The sequence below is a fragment of the Rhineura floridana genome, chromosome 12 (assembly GCF_030035675.1).
Source record: "Rhineura floridana isolate rRhiFlo1 chromosome 12, rRhiFlo1.hap2, whole genome shotgun sequence".
Lineage (NCBI taxonomy): Eukaryota > Metazoa > Chordata > Lepidosauria > Squamata > Rhineuridae > Rhineura > Rhineura floridana.
Genome location: NC_084491.1, coordinates 5,564,794 through 5,583,162, shown reverse-complemented (window position 1 = coordinate 5,583,162; position 18,369 = coordinate 5,564,794). Strand labels below are relative to the sequence as shown.

General features: G+C 44.6%; 1 protein-coding gene across 1 annotated transcript in view; it reads right to left on the bottom strand.

The window, feature by feature from the left end:
- SNRNP200 (small nuclear ribonucleoprotein U5 subunit 200) overlaps positions 1-15,660 on the bottom strand; it is a 41,140-nt gene extending 25,480 nt beyond the window's left edge. The window contains exons 1-18 of the mRNA XM_061592799.1: positions 15,450-15,660; positions 13,500-13,663; positions 12,881-13,052; positions 12,040-12,232; positions 11,432-11,487; positions 10,462-10,560; positions 10,059-10,211; positions 9,231-9,330; positions 7,578-7,714; positions 6,622-6,705; positions 6,205-6,378; positions 5,105-5,242; positions 4,768-4,923; positions 4,024-4,194; positions 3,605-3,798; positions 2,852-2,975; positions 1,866-2,015; positions 1,307-1,417 (exon numbers count right to left, since the gene is read on the bottom strand). Coding sequence (XP_061448783.1) covers positions 1,307-1,417; positions 1,866-2,015; positions 2,852-2,975; positions 3,605-3,798; positions 4,024-4,194; positions 4,768-4,923; positions 5,105-5,242; positions 6,205-6,378; positions 6,622-6,705; positions 7,578-7,714; positions 9,231-9,330; positions 10,059-10,211; positions 10,462-10,560; positions 11,432-11,487; positions 12,040-12,232; positions 12,881-13,052; positions 13,500-13,663; positions 15,450-15,494 — 2,421 coding nt within the window. The 5' untranslated portion in view covers positions 15,495-15,660. The remainder of the gene's footprint in view (positions 1-1,306; positions 1,418-1,865; positions 2,016-2,851; positions 2,976-3,604; positions 3,799-4,023; positions 4,195-4,767; positions 4,924-5,104; positions 5,243-6,204; positions 6,379-6,621; positions 6,706-7,577; positions 7,715-9,230; positions 9,331-10,058; positions 10,212-10,461; positions 10,561-11,431; positions 11,488-12,039; positions 12,233-12,880; positions 13,053-13,499; positions 13,664-15,449) is intronic.
- Between the last annotated feature and the right edge of the window lie 2,709 nt (positions 15,661-18,369).

Here is an 18,369-nt window from a genome sequence, read left to right as displayed (position 1 = left end):
AGCTGAATGGAGATGTGCACCCCAAATGTGCCTGTCTAGCAATCCACAAGTACTAATACTGGCTTCAGAGAGTGAATGGCTAGGAGTAGATTAACACATGACATCACAGTTGCTGTAATCTGAAGGGTGTCTGTGAAAAAATATTTTTTTCTCCCTAGCCTTAGCAGTATTTATTATTGTTATTTAAATGGATTACTCGCCCTTCACTCAAAGGTCCCAGGGCAGATTACAACAGTCATCTATCGTTTAACATCCAGCCTTCCCTGAAAACAATAAAACATTTGTCTACAGCAGCACAGTAAAGACCAGTGTGATTAATATGGACCTAGTAAAGTACTGGTATTCCAGTTTCTTCACTAAGTATTCTAGGGTCTATGGAAACAGGCAGAGGCTGGCCCGTGAGGGCAAGGAAGACAGCAAGCCACCAAGAGCAGCCAGTAAACACAAATACCAGAGGCTGAGCTCACCTTCTCACTCCCCTTCTCCCATGTTATAAACACTCACACTCTGCCTGTCTTCCTGCTTTGAGTCAGCATTGTTGTGACCTGGACCTGCCCTCATAACTCTCTGCGAGAAGGAGAGAGAGAGGGAAAGAACACACACACACACACACTTTTTTCAAGCACTCATCCATCAACAAACAGAATTCACGCTGGGCAATCCTCCATATTTCCTTGACGCGGGAAACTCCTAGCCAATCAGAACACACGTTTTTGCTGCAATCTGCATAAAGTGGTTCATTCCAATGCCCACAACCAATCTGCTGCAAGCACTTCAAAGTACTGCCCCAAGTTTTGATTGATGTCCCTGGACCAAATCATGCTTTCATCCAATCACACTGCTGCTGCAATTGTGTTTTCAGAGAGAGAAGCTTAGGAAACATCCACAACTTTGGACACTGGGCAGGAAGCAGGAGAAAGAGCAGGAAAGCAAGCAGCATTGCTTTGGTTTAAAGCAGCGAGAGGGAACCATGACAAAACTGTTTTGCTCCTGTGCTGTGCTGGGAGAAACAGGACTTCCTTTTTTTGAAGCACAGCACAGAAAAGCTCTCCCCACATCTTTCAGCTTCCTAATTCTGCCTTTCTGCCCCTCAACCTCACTACTTCCCTTTCCCAGCCCCTTGTGCATTCTTGTACCACCACCACTACCACTTAAAGTCGCACATGTCTGTGTCAAGTGTGTTATGTCTCTTACGACCTTTAGACTCTGCCTTCACCTGTCCTTCACCTCAACAGTACCAGCAGACAGTCACTGGAACCAGGAAAACCATTCCAGTGTTGCTGACAGAGAGAATCTGCTGCTATACCTGGATATGCTTGTCCGCAAACAAATCTTCCACCAACGTTCGGTCCACCCTGGTCATACCAGCATGGTGAATTGCAAATCCATAGGGCAGCAAGTCTTTAAGCTCCAAATTCTGTGAATGAAAGAAATAACATTGCCTTCAAGAGACTAATTCTTCCTAAATTACTGCAGTTGTTGTAGAGGAAAAACAGAGATGCTAGCTAGTTACCAGCCAGCACTTACAATCTTCTGATGAAGCCCTCCTCGGTATTCTGTCCTATGAGACTAGGCTGGCCTTACCTGGGAGCAGGGACTTCTCTGTAGTGGTCTCAGTGTTGTGGAACTCTAACAAGACTTTCCCAAAAGGGGTGGGTGGGTGAGAGAGATAGCAGCTTCCGTTGGCCTTTGAAAGCAGACAGCTTTGTTTTCTGGTCCTTATATGGGTTTCATGGCTGTGTTCTCTCACTCTCTCTTTTTTTTAATGGTTTGGTTTATTTTGCTATTGTTATTTACTTTGTGAGTCACTTTTGAAATTTAATAGGAAAAAGCAGTAGATAAATGTTGAATACACAGATAAGTACCTTGCACTGCTCAGCTTCCGTCCTCAGGACCTCGGTGGAGGCAGAGCCCTCTCGCAGAAAGAGCCCCAGGGTGTCTTTCTCCAGACACATGTCCCTGATGGCACGAGCCGTTTTCCCAGTCTCCTTCCTGGAGTGCACAAACACTAGCACCTGATTTGGGACATCAGAAATCAAAGCTATTAGGCGGGAGGGGGGTGGGGTCCATCACACCTATACAAAGAGAAAGCAAGTAGGAAGAGGAGAGACTGAGGGATCTGGAAGAAGTACAAAAGCACAAAAAAAGGAAAACAGCATAATATACGGGGGGGGGGAGAGCCCAAATCAGGTGTTCTGCCTCGTGCAATCACCATCATGTGAGGTGAAGAGCAGGACTGCATTGGCTGGCTCCCCTGCTAGCCACACCGGGGGGGGGGGGGGGAGATTGAAACAAAGAGCCTTCTCTGGGCATGCAAGCCCCAGATGTGATTTACAAACCTGTGTATTCGGAGAAAGTTTCTAAAATCACATGGGGAACGAAAAAATGTAGAGTAGGTTTTCTGCTTCAGACATTCTCAAGTCACGGAGATGTTGGGTAACAGTGGTATAAAACCAATGAGTGTGGCCCCCTTCCACCCTCTACAGTGGTAACTGTGTGAAGGTACAATGCATGAGCAGGCCAAAAAGTAGCCACAACAGCATCGGCTGGAAAGAGTCAGCTGGCCAGGGCCCAAGAGCACAGAGGAACAATACCTACATGATTGCATCTACTCTTTTTCCTAAATTTCTGCATAAAGAAAAGCTGAATTCTGGCTCAAGATGGGAGGAGTTTGGAAGGGTTCACAGACATTCAATAGATGCACAACTTGCTGTAGGCTCCAGACAGACAACAGCCCATCCTACATTTGTTTACACTATAAAATATAGCTGCAGGACTATGTGCAAAAGAGAAGGCCCACTGCACAAATACAGGCAAGCACATATTTCTGCATGCAAGTTAAAGAGCCTACCTGGTTCTTCCCAGCATGCTCCATGATTTTTTCATACACTATCTCATTCATGATTTGAAAACGCTTGATAGCTTTCTTCTCAGTGATTCCCACATAAGTCTGTTCCAGGGGCACTGGGCGGAAGCTGCAAGAAGAGTCAGGCATTGTATAAGAGAAAGGAAAAATTGTAAGATTCACAGAAGACAATCACTTCCTCCAAAATCTAAAGTGAAGGACAACAAGGAACATTCATGCTCTACTGTAGACAAGACTAGTCATTTACCTCTATCACAGATATATAGACACAGACATGGTGCTCACAGAGTTTTGGGCAGGAAGACTCTGATTATCTCAGCTCTTTTTTAAAGGGGAAAGTTTCTCTGCATTATGGCTGCAGAATGAATGGCTGAAAACATACAATAAGAACCTGAGAGAGGATTCAGTAGCAAAGGAAGCAAGTCTTGCTGAATTGTCACTGAAGGGTCATTCAACTCTTGTTGCTTTTGTACATTCTCTCTCTGTCAGCTGATTCCCACATTAAGTCACATCCATAAAGTTACCTAACATTTAGGGATGCCTAAAAACCTGCATGCAACATCTAGATTCATGTGCCAGATCTACAGAGGCTTGATAGGTAAATGGGAGTAAACGTGTCACCGCACAATGAATGGAGCAGCCCAAAGTTTCCAAAAATAGCAGCTCCACATGACAATGTCATTCTCAAATGCCGTTAAGTGGTTCTAGTTTAGTTTTGAACTGCACAGCTACCCATACCTGTTGTCAAAGTAGAACAAGCCTTTCGCAGGCTCCACCCTCAGGAACGTAGCCACGTCCTCGTAGTTTGGGAGGGTGGCACTCAGCCCAATAAGCCGCACGTCTTCCTGGGTCATCTCAATGTTGCGGATGGCTCTGGCCACCAAGGCTTCCAGGACAGGACCCCGATCATCATGCAGGAGGTGGATCTCATCCTGCCGAACGCAGAAAGGTTTACCCTTCTTGCTCCACTTGCTCAAGGGGGAGGGGGGCACCAATTTTACACATCCCCAACAGAGCCCAGAAGCAACTGTGCTTGGCTGGTTGTTCTGAGTGCCTCGAGTGTTCTCCAACCCGGCAATTATCTCAGGCGTTGCCAGCGTGTCACAGAAGCAGGGGCCCTCAGCCCAAACCAGCAAGCAACTTCCAGGACAACTCACCAAGATAATGAGGCGCACCAGCTGGGTGTAAGTACGCTCCCCTCCTTTGCGGGTGATGATGTCCCACTTCTCTGGAGTGCAGACAATGATTTGAGTGGCATTTATTTCTTCCTTGCACAACTGGTGGTCCCCAGTTAGCTCAGCCACAGTAATGCCGTAAGTGGCCAGGCGCTATGAGGAAGATTGTACCATGGCTGTTAATCAGCATTGATAAGAGTGCTTCCCAGTGACCCCCATACATTATTGTTTGTACTCCCACAGCATGTCAGTAATGTAGGTCAGTAATACCCCCTATGCTGCAGATGATGCAAGGTTCAGAGTGTGGGGTATTTCCCGACCCTGAAGCACTCCGGATGTGTTGCATTACAAGTGCCATCAATCCCAGGCAGCAGGAAGGGAAGGGGTGCCTTAGACTGACTGATGGGCTCAAAGCAAAGATTTAAAGCAGAGTCCCCAGTTTGTAGCTAGTCTCTTAGCCACTATGCTCCATTCTCATTAGGTACAGACTCTCCTCTTGGCACCCGTCATAGGGAGAGGGCAGAGAAACACAGCTCTTCTGGCTGGCCGCCTAGACAATAGTGCCACTTGGCTCATCCCTTGGGAACAGAGCATTTGTGGGCATTTCACTAGCATTTTCACTAGCTCCTCAAGACACTGGACACCATTTCTCCAAGCCCAGTTCTCCATCATCCACTCACACCAAAACGCAGGCCTTAAACTAGCCAAACTGTCTTTCCCTCTTACCTTTCCAAAGCTGCCCACCATTTCCTGGACTAAGGACCTCATTGGTGCAATGTAGATAATTTTGAAGTCATCCACATTTATTGTTCCATCAAGGTTGATGTGCTTCCCTATCTCACGCAGCATACACATCAAAGCCACGTTTGTCTTCCCAGCGCCCTGGAACAGAGACGACAATCAGAGCACACATTTCTCACTCTCCCATCCCTCCCCGCAAACATGAGACCAGAAAGGCATTTCCCACTAAGACTAAAACTCCAAGAACAAACTCAGGAATGGACTAGAGGCACAGAAAGATCCATGTGCTTTGACACCAAAGAATGATGGAAGGGACACTCACAGTAGGCGCACACAGTAGCAAGTTCACATCTGTCTCAAGTGCAGCACGGTAGAGTTTGCTCTGAATACGGTTCAGTGTTTTGAATCCCTCAAATCCAGCCTGTGCATATTTGGGGAGCTTCTCCACAGGAACTAGTTGCTGAGAACAGGAAAAGAAATAATTGTTTTGTCAACCAAGTCAGCAACAAAGCTATGAGACAATCGTTTAAGAGTCAGAACAAAAATGGTTCAAATCTACTTAGCCTGGAAGTCGCTTTAGAGCAGACACACTACGGTGCCTACTGCTCCCAAAAGCAGCATTGAAAGAATTAAGTGAACTGAAGTTACAAAGAAGATGAAAAAGTCTATGGTGGGCAACAAACAGCAAATCAATTCATCTGAAATAATGCTGGTGACTGGCAGCTGGACCAAGAGCCAGGCTTGAATTCCTAATACAGCGCCCTGATCATCAGATAGCTCAGCAGCAGTCAGGGCTAGGCACATCAGCTGGCTGCAAGGTCTCCTCTTCCTGATGGATTTTTTAGGCATCCAAGATCTTCTGAGCATGCTTTGCTCTTTTTTAGATAACAGCTCCAGTGGCAGGGCTCTCTCCCTGATGCCGCTGCTGTTGAGAAATAACTGCCCTAGTGGGGCCACCTCAAAGCTGAGTTTAGACTGCTATTAAAAACTTTAATTTGCCTGGGCTTTGTAAACTAGAGCTTTTCCTGGGGAAGTACCAATGCTGTTGTCTAGATCCATTTATATTCTCAGACCGCTGTCTAGATTACTAACTCCATCTCTGCTTTTTTTCTATTGTCTCTAACATGCAACAGCCAGAAAAGCAGAGATGGAGTTAGAACATCCGCTTTTCATGCAAGTACCAGAAATCTAGATGACAGATCAGTAACTATCAGCCGTAACAGATAAACTGCTACCAGTCTGAAAGGCCAAGAAACAGTAGCATGTACGTTGCGATGTACAGACCAAGATACATTTGCAAAGTAGACTTCATGAATACTTAAGGCAGCCAGCAAGGCTGTGAGTTTATGAGTAAGTTTGGGGTAGAGAGGACCACACACCCCAATTTCTATTAATACAGAGTAGAAATAAAATAGTACCAACCTCCTCTGAACCAAAGGGCTTTGGCTTCAGGGCAGGGACATGAACTTCTTCATAGCCTTTGCGCTGTCTGCGGAAGGAGCCATCTGGCAGCTGGCATCGCTTGTTGGCCATGAAGTGGCTGCCTTGGGCAAATACCAGGTCCTCCAGATCCAAAACCTGTCGAGGGGCCAATGCCTGTAATTGACAACGGGGAAGTTGACATTTCTATTTGAAACAATTTATTAAGTTAAGAAGTAGCATCAAAACCCATGAAAGTTTTCCCCAAAACTTTCATTCATAAACAGGGAGGGGGTTATTCTTCACCCTCCCTAGTAGGCAACCTGAGATAGGGAATCTTTTGCCCCAGCTCATGCAGCACCTCGCATTATAATCTCTCAGGCCTCCCCACCTCAAGAACCTTTGATGAACCCAAAGTACCTCTCCTCCTTGATCCAGATCCATGGTTTCCAGGTCAGTGTCCATGCGGGACTGGCGGACGCGTTCCCTGCGAGAGCGTTCTTCCTGAAGCAGAGGAGCCAAAATGCAAGTTAGGGTGCGTTTTTGCCCCAAAGATCTATACCAAACTTTGGCAAACTACTACATACTAGGCACTTCCTCCTTTCCTGTCTAGTAAATAGTATGGCTGTTATTTGCCCTTCAAAGGCCAATAACCCACTTCAGTAGCCAGCATCTTCCTTTCCTTTGACCACTACATGTGGATGACCTCCCCATCACCACCAAATTAAGGCAGCAATAATCAATACATTTACTGGGGAGTAAGACCTACTGAACCAAAGTTTATACAGGGTTGTTCCGTTAAGAGACTCAAAACAATGGATCATTATTGTATGCTTATGTGAGCTGATGGTTTTTTATTATATATTACTTCCTTTTTTAAAAAATAATCCTTTCCCTTTCCCCCTCATTCTGTTAATTTTGCAAATATTTTTTAAAAGACTCAGAATACAAATATGGAGAGAATATGAACTTATTGTTACTTGTGTGTAGTAACAGAGGAACAGATGCCCCATTTGACAATATTTTTATGCACTTAAGTCTCCACCTTCAGCAATGCTATTATGAAGCAACATAACAGGAGCAGCTTATAAGATGCTGTTACCAGCATGCTGAGTGAGTTCACGGTAGCAATATCAAACTCCTGCTTGGCCTTATAGTGTTACTGATAGACTGTGAGCAAGTCAGTCAGCCGAGATGCACACACACATACGTACTCTCTTCTCACAGTGTGACCTGCCTCATAGGACAACAATTAGACTACGATGAAAGGAAAGGATGCATTCAAATACAACCACCAAGGTTAACCTACATCCAAGCCGTTGCCATGAAAACATTTTTACCCAAGATTCCATCCCACCGCCATCGCCAATCCTTACCCGGATCAAATCTTCTTTCTCAGTCTCATGTAGCTGATACAGGAACTTTGATAACTCAGGGTCTGACTCCATCTTCCCCATAATCCTCTCCTTCTCAGCTTCACTCTGCGCACTAGCCAGGAGCGTACAATACAAGACTGGGGGGGGGGGGAGAAATACTTGTAGTATCGTGCTCTCAAGTGCTGTGCACTCCAAGCAGAACACACACCTGAGTCCTCCTTAGGGGAAACAAAGGAAATGGGTGGCCTGAAAGCTGGTAACATGGACTATTCTTTCCATGTACTTCCCAGAGCTAAGATACCCATGAAATAGATTCTAGAGCAGAATCTGGGTTCCTAAGGATCCACATTATCTTTCTTTTAAGAAGTGTAGCGCTCACAGTTTAAGTTTTAAACATGTCAACAGCTGCAGAAGACTCCAGTAGTCAAGGAGAAAGCATCTTCACATTAATTTATCACTGCATTTATATCCTGCCTTTCCTCCAAGGAGCTCAAGGTGGCGTACGTGGTTCTCCCCCCCCCTCCATTTTATCCCCACAACAACCCTGCGAGATAGGTCAAGCTGAGTCAGTGACTGCCCAAGGTCACCCAGTGAGCTACAAGGCAGAAGGGGATCTGCACCCTGGCCTCCCAGGTCCTAGCCCAACATTCTGACCGCTTCCCCACACTGGCCTCATACCCTGCATTGCTGCCTCCCCTCTCATGGCTTGCACTAATGGTCACTACCTCAAACAGCCAACTCTATCCCCTTTTACTTGACAAATTTTTGCTGCTACATCACACCTTAACAAAACATCTAAAACCCTCAAAACTCCACTGTAAGGTTCAGAAACAGGGCACGCTTATGCAACACTACACATTTTTTACTGACATTGCTCTACCTTGAACACATAATTTTGTGTGCACTTGGTGCAGGATGCAGAATACTAACAGCTGTTTAAGCAGCCACAGTTAGTCACAGTTTTGAACCCTGACATTGCCACTACCTGAAGTACAAGGTAAAGGGGCTGAAAGACAGCTTTCCTGCCCACAGGAACAGGTGTCCACAACTCTTTTTGCCAGCTGGCTAGGAGCAAGTATTCTTGGTCCTCTGGCAAGCTGGATACCCAGCAGCTCAGATTCCCTATTTTGGCCTGCAGTTCGGGGAAAAAAAGTATCTTGTGCCTTCTCTTAGGGCCAAATTAGAGAAGGTGTCAAGCATATGACCAGTTCATTGCATGTCTGGACTTTGTTTAATAAATAGAAGCTGTAAGGACCATAGCATGTGTGCATGTGCAGGGGGATTTTAACATTTTGCCTTGCCACAGCCTTGATCTAGATTTGTGGCCTCACAGCTGTTATTTAGCACAAAAAATGCAAGTATGCAAGAATGAAATCATGTGCCTGACATCATGTCTAGTTTGGCCTTTATCCAAACATTAATGCGAGTAGGATAAGTCATTTCTCTCTCAAGCCTTCTGGTGCGTGTAGAAGACTGAGGAAGAGGCATGGTCATCTCACTTGCACTGCTTTTTAGAGAAGGTAAGGAACTGCAAAGGAGTATCCTCCAATTTATCCCCTTCTCCATACTCTTCAAGCCCTCTCTGCATGCCCCAGTTTCTGATAAGCCAATTTGGGAGACCCCCTACATGGCAACAATGTAGCAGACACTCACTCATCATTCTGTGTTGCCTCAATACTTTAATGAAGTCAAATGTGTTAAAGCCCAGTAGCAGGACCAGCTGGTTTTCGCATTCTCTGTCATCGCTGGCAGTCTGGGGAGACATGAAAAGACAGGGGAGTGAAAACAGATCGCACTTGCTTTCTACTGAGAACTAATCCTCCTTCCAGTTGTTTCCAGTCATAGTACAGAAGGGCAGACATGAGTTGCGTGATAGTTCCAACACAGGCCTCTGCAGCCTACAAAAGCAACACTCACAAGAGAAAGAATCTGGAGGGCCATGACTGGAAGTCTCAAGAGTAAGGCAAAGAGAGGTTCTCTCACAGCCCTTCCTGATCCCCACTATTAAGAGCAGATTAGAAAACAATAATGGAGAAGCAAAAGACCGAAAGTAGCTACCAAGAGAGCCCATGTAGAAAAGTATGTACAAACACAGAAGCAAGTGGAAAGATGAAAGCAGCTGCTCTTTGTAGGCAAGGCAGGGAGACTAAGCTGAGGGGGAAGCCTCAAGGAGCCACCTCTCCTACACATCTCCTAGGCAGCAGGAATGATTTATCCCCGTTTTCTGGAGCCCTCCTACATAGCTCAGAGAACAAGGCATGACAAAAACCAGAGCACTTGGAAAACTAATCCTGGACTACACCAAGATGGCACACGGAAGGCACAGTTCTCCCTTCCTTCTTGGAAGGAAGCAGCACATGCAACATGTTGTTGTTTTAAACATTAAAGTGCTAATATACATCATCAGCAAGCACCAGTCTAGGTAAGACATGACCAGGCCCAGCACTTCAACCACAATGAAATAGACAACAAGCAGAGCACCTTTAGGATTTCCAGCACTTCATCAGCCTTTTTCTGGGATACGATGGCATCATCATAAAAACGGCTCAGCTGCCGTTGCAGCCAGAAGGCATCAATGTCGCGGGGGTGCAGGTCTTTCTTCTTGGAGCTCATCAGCTCACCCGATGCCACAAGCTAAGAGAAAAACAATTATCTGTACAACACACCTTGATAAACACACATGAAAGCACACAAGGCTGAAGCACAACTGAGTGAGGTCAGCCACACACACAGCATTTTCCTCCACACTGCACATTCCCCTCTGCTCCTAATATATGCCATGGCAAGAGATTCCCACCTTATTCCAACCACTGAGCAAGCACACAGCGTTGTAGTCACCACCCCAGTATGTGGCAAATGCCTTGCATCTCCCTGGATGACTCACATTGGCTGAAAGGGTGCAGCGAACCACCGCCTCATCTCCTTCTATGTCATCGTCAGAAGCCTCATCTCGTACTTCACCATAGACATCCTCATCACCCTCCTGTTGGTGCAAGATGGTTCATGTTTAACGGACTTTCCAAGGACATCTCACAGCACTTCCAGCTACCTAACATTTCCATTAGGAGCAACTGGACAAAAGGCAATAACCACCATTGAAAAACAAGCAGGACAGATCATGTCATATTTAAAGCAAAGGCAGGCAAGACATGAAGTCTTCAAGAAAAAAAAAAGTTAGAACTGGATATTGTTCTTTGATCAAACCCCAGGAAACTCTGAAGGCAGCACTCCTTGGCTACCTAATTAATCTTTCAGCAAATACCAATGACAAGCCACATAAAGAGAGGGTTGGCTGCAGCAGGAATTAGAGTTGCCATTGCTGCTAGTTGAAAGCTAGGGTGGTGCACTGGTTAGTGACTGATTATGACCAGGGAGATAAAGATTAAAATCCATACTTGGCCATGAATTTCACTGGGTGACCTTGGGCCAGTCACTCCTTCTCACCCTAACCTACCTGCCGCACAAGGTTGTTGCTAGGATAAAATGTAGAGGAGTGGACAGAAACACACATACTGCCTTGGACTCCTTGGGGGAGAGGCAGAATATAATTTAGCAAGTCAATCGAGTCAAAATAATAAACAGTAGCACTGCAGCTATTAGCATCATTTTAATGTTAACAACATCAGGTGCAGATGCAGCGTTTTCTAACATGCTGGCTAGATTCCACAAACAGAGTGAAAAGGATGAGAACATTAGAGAAAAAGCGGGGAGGGAGAAGAGAAGGCTGCTTGTGTGGTTGTTGGCTACCAGCATTCACAAGCTCTCATCATCATGAAGGTAAGGAAACGTCCTTTCTCCTCAGGCTACCTGGAGCATGCATATCCATTTCCTCCCAGCCCACACCAAACACTCACCTCTTCATCGGACTCAAACTGCACATTCACTCCATAGGTCTCATCAATGTTATCATCTGCAAAGGAGGGCAAAAATCAGAAGATCAGTACTGCAGATCAGTCAAGAGGTCACATGTACTATATAGAAGAATACTGAGCACTATTTGCAACTAAGAACTTGTACCTAAATTTACTTATTTCCTCCTCCCTCCCAAAGCAATTTCCTTTTGTGTCATGTCTTTTTATATTGTAAACATGAGAGCGGCAGCTGTCTTATTTGGCTACTCTGGGAGCTTTTTTTTGGCTGAGAAGTAGGATAAATGTAAATAAATTAATTAAAAATCTGAATATTTTTCAATCAGTGGCCACACAGAAATGGGTAATCAGTTTCTTTAGTCAGACAACAGGAAAACAGCAACAACCACGGGGGTGGGGAGGACTGTAAGAGCAGTTTCTCCAAAGTAGATTCTGTAAAATGAAATGGAAAGCATGCAGCAGATCAGCACAGCAAACCTGTCCTATAAACCTTGGATTAAATAGCTAAGTCTAATACTCTAACATTCAGAATCCAGTGTCCGACTGATGAGCTCAGAAAAAGCTACAAAGTGCTGAAGTTGCCTAAGCCATACCCATGTTCTGGATCTCCTTGTCCCCGCCATAGTCTGTGATCTTCTTGCCTAAGTTCACCAGGACGTGGTAACGGGTGTCATCCGTCTGTCCCAGCAGCAGGTCAATTTCTTTCCTACGCTCCTTGTCTCGTAGTTTCTCATTCTTCAAGACTGCCAGGACTTCATCGGCAGCTCCACACAGAATGTCTCTGGGCTGCAAGAAACAACAGTTGGCCTATTCGCCCCCTGCAACATCCAACTCAGGTGATCATTGCCAACAGGACTGAAGCCAAAACTGGGCCACTGAGACACAAGTCACCAGCGTGCTTCAGGAACCCCAGAGGGTTGCAGAAGTACAAAAAGGATTTTTTTAGTTGTCTTGTTTTTTTAACAATCTCCATCATACACACAAAAAGCCCAATGAGAATTAAGCATGCTCAGTAGCCAATGACTACTACACACCATATTTTTATTTATTAAATTTATATCTCACCCTTCTTCCCAGTAGGAGCCCATGGCAGCAACCACAGAAGGAGGCAAACCAGTTGCCAATTACACTGTATATACTGAGCACTGATACCTTATTTATTTACTTATTAATTAAATTTATACCCCGCCCTTCCTTCCAGAAGGAGCCCAGGCGGCAATACCTTAAATTTCACTAGTTTAGTAGAGAAAAAGTACCATGGTATGAACATATAATACTGGCTACTGGTATCACTACAGAACCGTTAGTGCTTCATAAGCTTATCTTATTACTCTTTTTAGTCCATAAATAAAGCACCAAACGTGGGGGTCCTAGGCCTCTACTCTGTTAGTACCCCTAGAGTAATTGCTGTCATAACACCAGCCCTTCACTCACCTGATCCCCAAGAGCTGCCTGAATGAAGCTCAGCAAGACTTCGTAAGTTTCCCGGGTCTCCTTGGTTTTGGGTTTGTAGATAATTCCCACCATCTCATCAATGCCCTCAGAAAGCAGAGTGTAACCTTTCATCTTGTTGATGTCATGTCTGTCCTCATCACGTTTCCGCCTCCTAGAAAGCAAGGAAGAAGGTCGGTGGTGCGCAGTAAAGAAAGATCTGAGAAAGACCTGACCATGCAGGGAACATACTTTTTCCTCTATTTTAAGTAAAAAAAATAGAGGAATAATGTTATTTTTACTGACGCTGGAGTAATACCCAGTTTCCTAACCAAGCTTCGTTTCTACATATTGAGGGGCATAGCTCAGTGGTGCAGCATATACTTTGCATGCAGAAGGTCCCAGGTTCAGCTAACTCCTCCTCAGGGAGGAGTTGATGGGAAAGGTGGAAGCTGCTGCCAGACAACTGGGCTAGATGTTCACTGTGCAACAGAACATTCAGCGCAGCCAGTTAGTGACATAGGCTTCAACGCCATGAGACGATGTTCAGATATTGGATGCAGCTCTAGAATTCAGCCATTTCATAACAGACAAAAGTACATGCTTAACAGTCTTTGCTCACTTAGCTCGTCTCTCCTCCTGCATCTGGGGTTTGGTCCTCTGGGCCTTGTCACCCATTCGAGTGCCTTCCAGCTTCCCCACCAATGACAGGACCTCCCCCGTAGGTTCATCACGCCGGGTCCTATCAATCAGGGAACGATCAGCTTGAAGTACAAGATTAGAGTTCTGGAAGAAACAAAGCACAACCGGGGGACACAGGAAAAAATAATGATTATAGAGAAGGAAATGAAACAGAATGTCAAATGTTAACACTTCACTGTGAGAGCTAATATCTAATCATCTTCAAACATGCTGTCTATTAGGAGAGCCTCCTTCCCACATCCTCCCGCTCAGCCCCACATTTATTGCAAAGTATCGAGCATAGAATTAATCGACAACTTTATCTCTAAGGTGTTTAACTGTTGACAGAAGCAGTTTGCAAGGGAGCAACTGCTATAGTGGTTATGAGCCTTAGCTACGATTTGGAGGTCTGTGGTGGAAATCTCACCTCATTCAGTCTCACTAGGTAGCATATGACAAGCCCCTATTCTCTCAGCCCCCCTCCCCACATCTGCAATGGGAGGGGGTTAATAAAACTGCTCTGAGAGATTTATCATAAGGTTTACTGAGATAAGGTGCATGATGTGTTTTGAACACTCAGAAATGCTATATAAATGTAAAGTATTAGTATTACTGCTACTATTACTACTACTATTTCTAGGGGTAAGTTTGTTCTTTTACCACAAAGAGGAGGAACGTGTGGTACTCCAGATTTTGTTCAACTACAACTGCCATCAGCCCAAGCCAGCATGGCAAGTGGTCAGGGACCCTGGGAGAAGCAATCCATCATCATCTGGAGGACCACAGTTTCACCATTGCTCCTTTATTGCAACAAAAATAGTCCTGTGGCATATTGATAATCATAAATCTATTATTATTTAAACCATCAAGTGATTACAATTATGACAATGATGATGATGATAATAATAATTTGCAGTATTTAAAGACTAACAGTTTTAGGCTTAAATTCTAAATACAGTTACTAATCAGCAAGGCCCAATTTTGAAAGAAAACACAGGATCACCGTGTTACACTGCAATCCTGTGCCTACTTCCCTTGAAGTCCAATGAACAAATGGGTCTCACATTCAAGTAAACATACACAGAATTGTTGCTTTCTTTCAAGGAAGCATACAAACGACTTCGTTTTTGCTGCAAAGGACCAACACAACCACCTTTCTCCAATAATGTTAATACTAGAAGCAATTAGGAATACAAGCATCAAAAGCTTATTTATATCATTACCATTTATTTTTAAAAGCTTACAAAGCACCTAAAATTTTCAAAGAACTGTACAGATATTAAAACACAAGGCAATATCTACCCACAGGGTCACAATCTAATAGACACGATATAAACACAACGAACAATAAACATTGTAAATAATTATTTTATTTGAGGCCCACCCTGGCCCTAACACTAATATCTTTCTGGCACCTGATTAAGGATTCCCTCTTCTCCCAGACATTCGATGGGCTGCTTCGGTCCACAGCCCACGGATCAGCACGGTTTTAAACCTGTTTTGTATTCTTCTGTGAGAGTTTGTTTTTTTTCTGTTGACTAGTGATAGTTGTTTTTTGTTGTTGGTTTTATTCTGACTTTTTTAAATGTAAGGCAACAGATAAACCAAACAAAGAAAGGGTGCTATTCAGTGTTAGCCATACTCAGAAAATACTCAGGGCACCATGAAACCAGTTTACTTAGTTACTTGAATCTACTGGGTCTCGTCTGAACATAACTGACACTAGATATCACCCATTAATAATAAAGAACCACCCTGAAAATCAGCAGTATATTCATAGCACTGCTATACCTCCACCGAAGCCAGCAATTCACATGACCCACAACCACAACGTCCTGAATTTCTCTCTTAGAAACGCCACCGCATCGCCCCCTCCTCCTCCCCTACTCACCGCCTTGTACTCGTACTGCAGGCTCCGGGCGGTCACGTCCGCCATGGCGGCCGCTTGACAGCTCCGCTACAGCTCCGGAGGGGCAGCCGCTTCTCTCCGAAGTCGGCCTCAGCTGCACCTTCTCTCGCAGTTCAAACTCTGCACAACGATCCCCACACGCATCAAACTGCCGGAGCACTTCCGGTTCCGGGAAAGACTCTGCATGTCCTTCCTGTTTCAAACCGCTGCTCGTCAGAGAGATAGAGTGCATATCCGGCTCCCAGTCCTAGCCCGGCGGTTTCTTTGCCTGCGTGCCGCATATCCGTGTTTCCCATGCTTTCTTTTTCAGTGGAGGGGCAAGCTTGATAGTTGATGGGAGAGGAAGGCAGGGGCGGTTGGAGGAGAGACCGGGAGAAGGATCGGCAAGTTGTAGGAGGAAAAGAGGAGGTTAGGAAGAAAGGAGAGTATTGGTGTGACAGTGGAGGCAGAATTAGCTGTGGTTAGTTTGGGAAAGAGTAAGGAGGGGCATGCGGAAGATGGTTGGGGGGGAGAAAGAGAGAAGAGGGGAGGGGAATACAAAAGAGGTCGAGGAAAGGGTCGCTTGAATTTAGGGACTGTGGGGTAGGAGGTGGAAGAGAAGGGAAACGACAAGCTAATTTTGTAGTGGTAAAAAGGAATGTTGAAAGAAGTCAAGGTGGGGGACACTAGTCCTTTGAAACCAGCGGAGTAGCGTAAGAAGGCAGTTGGAGATATTGTGCGTGTTAGACAAATGCAAGGAGGTGATTTGCTGGCTGAATGTAAAAATTAGGAGCAATTGGAGGCATTTTTGAAACTTAAACAATTGGGGGAAATGAAAGTAGTTTGTCAGTTATCTCGGTTTATGAGTGGAAAAGGGGTTGTTCTAGGGGTCCCTTCAGATATGTCAGAGACCAATGTTAAGTGCTTGGCAGGTGATGATGGTCGAGGTTGTTTTCAAGGCGGGATGGGGAATGGAGCCCATCAACTATGGTACAATTTACCATTAAAGGGTAAGAGCTTCCAGACCATGTGTGTATATAGGATACCAAGTTTTTCACATTAGACCCTTTATCCCTCTCCCATTGTGGTGTTTTCGCTGTCAGGCTTATGGACATGTAGTATCTGTATGTTGAGGTCATGCAAAATGTGGGAAGTGTGGGGGTGCACTTGCCTTTGATAAATGTGATGGCTCACACCCTTTGGTGTGCTGTAATTGTGGAGGTGAGCATAGCTATATATAGGGGCTGTCCGGTGGCAAATAAGGCTTGGGATATCCAATCTTTGTGTGTGATGGAAGAGATTTCTTATGCAACTGCTGCTGCACAGTGTAGAGAGCAGAGGAGGGTGGTGGCTGCTGATGTGGTTACAAGCAGAGTTGCTTGTGGAAAAGCAGAAAACTGACACAGATCTTTTAGTGGTGAAGAAAGAGAAGTTTGTTGCATTTATAGTTGAAGTTATTAACTGTACAGTGCAAACATAGAAATGTGGAGAAAATGAGGATTATACTACAGGCCGCAGGGAAATATTTAGAAGTGAGTGATCTGTCTTTGGAGTGGGTTTGTGAGCTTCTAGGATGCTCAGAGACATAACATGCCTGGCCTTGAGATACTAATTTGGAATGCTTTTACGGTTTGGTGGCATATGGCCAAGAGCTGAAATATGTTTTGAGTAATTTGCAGGAGCTGCCTGACTTGATTTGTTTACGGGCTTATAGTCTTTAGATTTTAATGTGCTGGGTAATACTGCTCTTTGGAGGGACAGGGCAAGTGGGAGAGGATGTGATGTCGCTATTTTTGTTAAAGAAGACTTAAGTTATGTTGAGGTAGAGATTGTGGGGTCTTCTTTTGAATATTTTGCTGTGGATATTCCTATAGTCAGTTTTGATGTTCCTTTAAGAGGGTTTAAAGTGTATAATCCATGATGTCCTGTAGATATAGATGTAGATGGATTAAAGTATCTTTTGAAAGAAGTGGTATGCCCTTGTATGTTGTGTGGTGACTTTAATAGTCACAATTCTCTTTGGGGGAGTGAAAAAATGGGCAAAAATGGAGAATTTATGGAAAAATTATGTGAGGATTATGATCTTGTAGTTTTGAATGACGGTACACCCACTAGATTTGATCATTTACTGGTCTCGCATCTTGTTTTGATTTGGGAATTTTGTCAAGATGTCCATCTGCTTATTGTGGATGGGATTTAATGGAGGAGACTAGCATGGGTAGTGATCACTTTCCTGTTAAAATTTCTTATGGGGGTTTGGGACTCGGGCATTTTGTGGACATGATTTCCATGTGGAATTTTTAAAAGGCTAACAGAGAGTTGTTTAGTTATAAATGCTTGGATGTTGCTAAGGTTTGTGATGAAGATGATGACATCGAGGGGTTTTATGGTAAATTCGTGCAGTGTATACAGGAGATAGCTATCTTGTCTATTCCAAAAAGAAAAATATAAGGAAGAATCGGAATATGACCCCCATGGTGGACAGAAGAGTGTACTAAGGTAATCAAGGAGCATAATGCAGCTTTTTGTAAGGTTAGACATACAATGACAGGACAAGAGCTACTGGAATATAAGCCGAAAAAGGCAATGAAGAGGGTAATTAGGAGGACTAAAAGGAGCAGTTGGAGACAGTTTTGTGGTTGCCTCACCATGGACACTCTGGTTTCTCTTGTGTATAGACAGGTGAGGAAAATGAATGGCATACAGTATGGGCGGAAGGGAATTCCAGCTTTACATAATGAAGATGGTAGATTGTGTATATAGAGCAAGTGAAGAAGGCAGAGATATTGGCAGATATTTTTCAAAGGGTGAGCAGTGAGGAGAATTGGTCTGAGGTATTTCAACAGTGACAAACTTCCTTTTTTAGGGACTGTGGGGGAAATTAAATACTTTGGTAAATAGGGATGGTGATCCTTTGAATTTG